Here is an 8,117-nt window from a genome sequence, read left to right on the forward strand (position 1 = left end):
AAGCTCACTCACCTTTCCCTGACAGCTGCCTTTGGAGACGCCCAGCTCATTTGCCTGGATTCATCACAAGAGAAGCACTTTTTAGATACATTCCGTCATCTGGTGAAAGGGAATATTGTTTTTTTGAAGGTAAACTAAGGGGCCTGGTTTTTGGTAGATGAATTTCTGATAGTCCTCCCAGAGTAATTTCAACTCAAGGTACAATTTCATAAAGAGGCTATGTTTTAAATAGTCTGTATGTAAAACACATTTTCATAAACTTTTGTTTTCTCTGAATCTTCCTGTTTCCTTCTTGTAGGGATCCAATGAACCTGAATTTTCAAAGTGATTGAGGTAGGAAAGGTATGTAACATTATACCTGGGCTTTTGATTGATAATTTCTAGGATGATACTGATGTTTTTTAATGGGCCACCCTATGGAAAGCATGAAGTCCCATAATCATAATAATCATATAAACCAACCATCAGTTTCACTACTAGAAAATGTGAGGTGCCAGAAGGTGAAGTGACTTGCCTAGAGCCACACAGTGACAGAGGCAGGGACTGAGACCCACCATCCTCATGACAAGTCCAGGGCTCTTCTCACCTCTCTAGTGACCAAAAAAAAGAAGTATTTTGAAAATTTGATCCTCCACCCCCCCCAAACTATGTTTTTTAATCACTTTAAATCCAAAAGATGAACACATTGGATTCCACAGTGGATTGGGTGAAAGGCAAGTGAGGGATCGAAGGGTGGTGAATAAATGAATGGGGAAGAGAAACATTTGATTGTTCCCAATTTTAAGATCTATTCAAATCCCATTAGGGACTTAAGAAAGACAAGTGTGCTCAGGGCTTGGAGTTTTGCCTTCCAAATCAGGACCCTGTATTTAAGCTGGGAAGCGGGAAGAAGAGGAGTGTCTTCACCCGGGGTCAGCAATATTGCATAACTAATCCCTGCCATTCTGCTGTTTCCTCATGCACCTGCGTGGAGTCACCAGGTGTTTCCTGCTGAACCTGAGTATCTCCTCCAAGTCACATCAGTCCCTCAAAATCTTTCCTTCTGGGCCTTTTCCAGAAATAAATTCCTGCTAGAAGGTATAAAAGACCAGTTTCTCCAAGCAGAGCAACTCCCCTGGCTGCCACAGGAAGCCAAGGTACTTGGCAGGTAAGACTCATTAACTTTAATCTTTCCTGGTTTCTGCAAAGCTGATGATAAAACATCCTGAAATGTTCTCAGAAGGCTTAGTCCTGGATTTGGACTTGTCTTCATCGAGCATTTTCTGGTGCCAGCTTTGGCTGCCACCATGGCAGGTCATCCATGTTGAGAAAGTGATTAGATCCATTGTGAGCAAGACGGCTTTTCTGCACCTCAGTCACAGCATCCATAGACTCTTAGGGCTGGGAGAGCTACCATCGACCTCTCTTACCCAACCTGTTTAGGAACTGAGGCCTAAGAAATATCATGTGCTCAGAGTCCCACAGACAGTTGGGGGGAAATAGAACAGAATGGTGCTCCGTGTGGTGTTCTTGAAACTGACATGATAGAATATGACCTCTCCGCTGAAGTGGCGATTTTGCAGTGTTTTAAGGGGTTCCCTAAGCCACAGCTCTCAGTTCTTCATCTTATTTCCAACATCTCATGCCTGCTCTCTGCAGCAGATCTGGACATCTAGTGAGCCCTGAAAGTCTAATCCCAGGTGTCTTAAATGCTCCGTGGACCTCTGGCCCTCAGTCAGGCATATGAACTGTAGCAGTACTAGACGGGCTTCATTTTGGAAGAATGGAGTGGTTGAATCTTTTTGTTTGTTTTATGTGATCAGATGCCCCAAACCCTTTGGCTGAGGTAGAAGATCGTTTCTGCTGAAGAGGGCTTGATAAGAGTTATCTCTTCTTCATTCTCCCCTTGATCCTGGAGCTGCTCAAAAGATCAAATAGAATGTTCTTGCAGGTGATGAGGGGTTTGTTGGCTTTCCTGTGGGCTCATCCCACCACCTTCAACAGAGCTCTTGCCATTCATGGAAAAGAATCCTGCTGATTCCTTCCCTCCTCAGATCTTCCTCCAGTCTCCTTGGTGACTGCTCAACAAGTCTGAGAGCCAGACTCTGGAAGGCCTTGGTAGTCAGAGAGGGTCTACAGACCAGCAACATTAGCATCACTGAGAAGCGCAGACTCTCAGGTCCCACGCATGACCTTCTGAATCAGAATCTGCATTTACCAAAATCCTTAGGTGATTAGTAGGCACATTAAATTGTAAGAAGCCTGTTGAGAGACCATCGCCATCCCTTCCCCCTGCAACCTCTAGATGCTGAACTTCTCTGATCTATAAATTTCATTTATTCAGCATGTACTCAACACCAGTTATGTACCAACAGTTTGCTTTGGCACTGGAAAAAATAGAAATAAATAAGACAGCTCTTGAGGAGCTCATGGTCTGGTGTGGAAAACAGACATGAAAACAGTCATATGAGATATGAATAAAGTACTGTGAGGGGACAGAAAAAGGAATGGCCTAACTTTGCCTGGAGAAATCTGGTAAAATTCACAGAGGAGGTGGTGTTTGGCCTGGGTTTTGAACGATGAATAGCTGATCCGGCAGAGAGGGCATTGTATAGGGAAGAGCCTAAGTAGAGCCATGGGATTGTGGACCAGCCTGGCATTTGAGGGGCAGAGGCTGTGGCTCTGTCTCCAGATAGTGCTCCATGTCCCAGGGAAGGCTCTAGGCTTTGCTGCAAACCAAAAGGCTTGGTAAGTGATTTCTGCACTGACCATAACAATAAAAATGCGGGTAAATATCCAAACATCACAGAAGCCTCGCATTGGCCTCTTACACTCTGAAGCCCCACGCCCTCTGCCCTTTGCCCTGCTTGGTTCTGGCTGTAGACAATGTCCCTTCAGGATCTCTTTGCACACCACTTTTTCAGTAACACGACTCCATATTTGCTTGGCTCTGCTTTCTGTCCCACACCCTTCTTTCACACCAACTAGGAACATTGACCAAGACATGGAAAATAATTTACCTTTGGCCTGGAAGTCCCCCTTCCCCCACACCCCTGTAAGGAGAGTATAAAGGGGTCCCAAAGAAGAGGAAAGGAGAGATGAGTATCTAAGTATTACTCTCTATTCAGATTTCTCAACTTTCATGTCTTCAGCTATATTTTTCTTCCTCGGTCTATCTCAGATGATGCCTTTTTTCTTAAACTAATGTTTACTTTTTGTTTGTAATTTATTACAAAACACACTAGTCATTTAAAGAATAATAAAAATCAATGCTTGTATACCCACCAGCCCTCTTAAAAAATCAGTGATATGGTGGTTGTCCGGGGCTGTGGGAAAGGGAAGGGGAGTTGGTATTCAATGCGTGCAGAGTTTCAGTTTTGCAAGATGAAAAGGTTTTAGAAATCTGTTGTACAACAATGTGAATATATTTAACATTACTGTACAGTTAAAATGGTTAAGATGGTAAATTTTATGCGGTATATTTTTTACCATAATTTGTTTTAAAGTCAATGATGCCTTTTGCTCCAAAACATCATCTTTGTTATAAAGGGCAGATTTCTGCTGACTCAATGGACCCTTCAATGGGTTTCCTGGAGTCACAAAGAAAGGGTGACAAGGAGAGAGGAAGTCACAGCATGATCTTTTCCTACTTGGGGCCACGTGGGTGTAAGGACAGGTGCCCCGTAAGGGGTTGAGCTGTTTGAGAACTCATCTTGGGTGGAAAATAGTACCAGAGAGAATCTCAGCTAGAGAGCTCTTTATTGACACCATGCCTTTTTTCTAGAGTTAGCTTACAAAAAGTACCTTCGACAAGGTAAAAAATTATTAGAGTGAATCATAAAAGGGCAGAGGAAAAAAGTGGGGAGTATGAAGGAGGCCAAAATGACCTGGTCCAGATCCACAGTTCTGCTCTTCTGGTGTAGCCTTATCCAAGGGAAGATTATTTAGAGAGTGTCTGCAAGGTGGGCTGGGTGGTCTCTTAGACAAAGCTCCAGAACTACGACTTCTCTCAGGGAGCTTCAGGTAGACATGGAGGGGGCAGCCAATCTGAGTTTGCCCTCCCTGGTGTGTTTCTGGAGTCCAAGTAGTGGAGGCGGTGCTGAGAAGTCTTCACAGGCCCTCCTGTGAAGCTGAGGAGCCCGTCCGGTGCATGGTCTAGATACACAATCAATCCCTCTGCACACCGTGGGCCCCTCCCCAGGCTGGAGCCAGAACCTCTTGAAAAGATATTTTGGGTCTACTCCACCCAGCCCAGTGAAGCCCTTCCTCAGAAAACCAAGCTGCATCGTTTTATTTAGTCTGATGATTGAGGCTCAGAGTTAAAGCTCATGTTGAAGGGGTTAATCGAAGAGCTATCGTCTCTCCAGGCAGCTTGGGACACAGCTGTGGGCTCGGGGGAGCTCTGAGCTTTGTCACAACTTTCTTTCATACGTTCCCCTCACATTGGTTCTTTGAGGGAAGGTGAAGGCCCTGCCAGGTTTCTGAGGGGAGGAGCTGAGTGTTGCCTCTCAGGGAGTGGGCCACAGGAGATCTGCTTGCAGGCAGCAAGACGTCCTGAAGGGAAGGTGGGAGGAGAACTCCAAAGACATGTTACGGGTTTGGTAACAGCATTTCTCACACCAGTGACAGGACAGGTACAGGATCTCAGGATCACAGGCTGTCAGGGCAGAATCGGACGTCCCCTCACTGGGCAGGCCAGTGGCCCAGAGAATGTAAAGTAACTCACTCAAGGTCACAGAGCTAGTTGGAGCTAGTGCTGAAGCACAGCTCAGGACCTCAGACCCTGAAACTTAAGCTCCCCCCTTCCACCACTGCCTCTTCCCATCTCTTCCAGGACCTAGCAGGGCCTGTGCATAAGGCAGTTGCTTAGTTAGTGTGGTGTCCCCTCCCCTGTTCTCTGCTGTCTGTGGTTCGGTCCCTCCCACGGGGGCTCTAGCGAGGCTCACAGCACTGTCCTGGGTCTCATTTCAGTGATGAGGGCTCTTCTCCATCTCCCAGCCCTCCTGGCGTCCCTGATCTTGCTCCAGGCTGCGGTGTCTGCCACAAGAGGTAAGTGTATCCTTGTACTCATTTCCTGGGACTGCCATTACAAAGCACCCCAAACTGGGTGACTTAAGACAACGGAAATTTATTCTCTCATAGTCCAGGAGGCTAGAAGTCCAAAATCAAGGTGTGGGCAGGGCCACGCTCCCTCTGAAGGCGCTAGAGGAAAGTCCTTCCTGCCTCTTGCAGCTTCTGGCGGCTCCTGGCATCCTTGGAGTTCCTTGGCTTGTGGCTGTACCACCCAACCTCTGCCTCAGTCTACACATAGCCATCTACTCTATGCGTCTTCTCTTTTTACAAAGCCAGCTGTGGTTGGATTTAGGGCCCACCCCAATCCAGTGTGACATCATTTTAATTAATTACATCTGCAAAGACCCTATTTCCAAATAAGGTCACATTCTGAGGTCCCATGTGGATGTGAATTTTGGGAGGAACACTACGTAACCCACTACACTCTCCTTGTTCAGAGGATGGATCCCGACCCCCATGCTCCAGACCCCAATACAAGTGAAAACAAGGAATCCTCTACCTCACGCCATCTACTTCCCTACTTCAGGTCCTGAAAGTAAGCTCTTTGACGGACCCGCTTAAGAGTCCACGCAGCCTTCTCACCAGGAACCACAACAATCTTCACAGTGCAGGAGCCCAAGCCAACCTGAGTGGTCACACTCCTTAATCCCATCACTGGGTATTCTAGTGGAATCCCAAAGAGCAATTCTGACATCTTATTTAAGATCCCAGAGTATTCTTCCCATTCTGTGCTTTTTCTCCTTAAGGACTCTTGTGAAACTTTCCCAATCTTGATCTCCTGCCTGCTCAGATTTGAGGGTTGGGAGTAATGGCTGAGAAAGAGGGAGACAGAAGCAAAGGGCATCTATCTCATGGTGGCGGGGTCTGATACTCTGCTTCTTGCTTCCCCCACCCCCAAGCACAGACCACCAGAACTGCTGCCATCTCCGACGCTGTGAGTCAGGCCAAGGTCCAAGTCAACAAGGCCTTCCTGGATTCCCGAACCAGGTATGTGAGATGCACGTGCACACACCCACTTCCCTTCACGGCCTCCCTGCTAGCGACAAGCGCATCGAGGCCAGCCCTGACAAGCCAGTGGGCCAAAGCAATTAGAAAACTTGCCTATCCCAAGTATGTGGCAAACAGGAACAATAGCTCCAAGAAAATCCTCAGCCTGTAAGGGACCTTGGAAGAAGACACCGAATCTAATCTTGTAAGGACTTTCTTCCACGTGGCCCAATGTTTCCTTGGGTCATGCATTCCAGAGTCTCAGAAAGCCTCTAGGCAGAAATTCCTCATTCACTGACTGACTTAGGTCAGGTCGACCAGAAGCAGAACCTGAGATGCGGATTAACGTGCAGGTGACGTCTTAAGGGAGTGCTCTCAGGGAAGCTGCAGTGGAATGAAGGAAACAGAAGTAGAAGGAAGAAGTTAGACAAGGATGTGGTTTTGGGTCTAGCCTCGGCCTGACCCCACAGGGGTACCTGGGACATAAGTTGTTCCTCGGGGCCTGTCCCACCTCAGAGCAAGGGACGGAGCTTTTGTCTGCCCACATCAGTCACGTGGCTGCAGGTGTGGGCTGGGGGCAGGTGTGCCAGCACCTGTGTAAGTCCTGGGCCCCTCCAGCCAGGCAGCTCCGATGGCTTCAAGCAAGTGCCCAGCAGGTTACAGGTGTGAGCCTTTAGTGGCCACACCTGCAGCAGCCAGGCAGGAGCTCAGCAAGCCTCTTAAAGTATCCGAGGGAGCCCAGGAGCCCACCGGGCACCGGCAGAGACAGCCTCCCTCCAACCACGTGGAAGCCTGGGCTTCCCAGAACAAGTGATACAGGCTGGTGCCAGCCCTCAGTCTAGCAAGAGGGCAGACAAGAAATAAGATTAAACTTGTACCAAGCAAAAAACTACCTTATTCTTTCCTCTCACTGTCCCTTTACAAGAGACCTGGGCTTTCCCTCCTGGGTCCTTGAATGAACCCTCAAGCAGTCCTGTCACTTTTTTGGGTGACTTTTAGATGAGAAAACATACCCTGGTCACCTCTGGTCCCAAGAACAGTATCATTTCAGGAATTAAAATGTCAGCATAAGAAAACAAAGCCCAAGCTTCCCAGTCCCCTCAGCTCGGAACTGCCGGAGGCCAGGCCCATATGGGACGGGGCCGCTGTCTGCAACTCCCTTACTGGACGACTCCTCCCCTGGCCTGGGCAGCAAATCTAACTCCCTCGGACAACTTAGTGCCTCGAGGGGGCAGAAAGTCTCTCCTCACGCACGTTTCCGGTCTCTCAGAGATTCTGCTGCCAACTCTATAAACTGGAAAATTCTCTGTCCAGTGGCTCACTGCTCCAACCTTCAGCCGGGGAACATTGGCTTGCTCCCTCGCCCGTCCCCACCCCTTCTGGGCCAGGTCCCTCCAGCAGACTAACAGCTCTGCCCTGCTGCAGGACAGCTCTGTGCCCAGGGCTGCCCTGTCTCTCTCACTCTGCTGTAGGCGGAAAGTGCCAGCCACCACTTCTTTCCATCGGGCTCTTTAGGCAGGTATCAAACACCAGCCAAGACTCCAGGACACATAGTCAAGCCTCCTCTTAGGGCCTCTCTCCCTAGAAGGAAACTGGTAAAGGGGTAGCCCCATGGTGGCAGTACTTCAGCAACTGTCTCCAAATGAAATTCTCTCTCCCTCCTCAACTTCAATCCTTTTGCAACACCAAGGTGGGGAATAGAATAAAAGCCACTGGTTAGTTCTTGGGTGTAGGCACCTCACAGATACATAAAGAGTCAGTTAAATATTCTATGACACAAGTACACAAACAATCCAGCAAGTCATAGTTTGTGGTGAGGTCGATGATAGAAATAAACGGAGTGATGGGTGCCTCTCTGGGCACTGGGATCAGGGAAGGCCACTGGAGGATGAGAAGGAGCCAGCCTGCAGAGAGCTGGGGGTGGCATTTCAGCTGAGAACAGCAAAGAGCCTGGAGTGCTCAGGAAATAGAAAGAAGGCCTGTGCTGGTGGAGGTGGCAGACAAGGAAGACCACACATGAGGTGACGGCAGAGAGGTGGGCCCCAAGGGCCACAGAATCAGAAAGTAGCTTAGTGGGG

At 48.4% G+C, this 8,117-nt stretch overlaps 1 protein-coding gene across 2 annotated transcripts in view; it reads left to right on the forward strand.

Annotated features, from left to right (window-relative positions):
* Window positions 1-829: 829 nt before the first annotated feature.
* Window positions 830-8,117, forward strand: part of LPO (lactoperoxidase) — a 29,734-nt gene continuing 22,446 nt past the window's right edge. The window contains exons 1-3 of one of the 2 annotated variants that reach the window (XM_008571255.1): window positions 830-1,147; window positions 4,951-5,028; window positions 5,952-6,039. In XM_008571255.1, coding sequence (XP_008569477.1) covers window positions 4,953-5,028; window positions 5,952-6,039 — 164 coding nt within the window. In that variant the 5' untranslated portion in view covers window positions 830-1,147; window positions 4,951-4,952. The remainder of the gene's footprint in view (window positions 1,148-4,950; window positions 5,029-5,951; window positions 6,040-8,117) is intronic. The other variant, XM_008571256.1, reaches the window with a different exon arrangement.

This window comes from Galeopterus variegatus, unplaced genomic scaffold (assembly GCF_000696425.1).
Source record: "Galeopterus variegatus unplaced genomic scaffold, G_variegatus-3.0.2 Scaffold673, whole genome shotgun sequence".
NCBI classification, from domain to species: domain Eukaryota; kingdom Metazoa; phylum Chordata; class Mammalia; order Dermoptera; family Cynocephalidae; genus Galeopterus; species Galeopterus variegatus.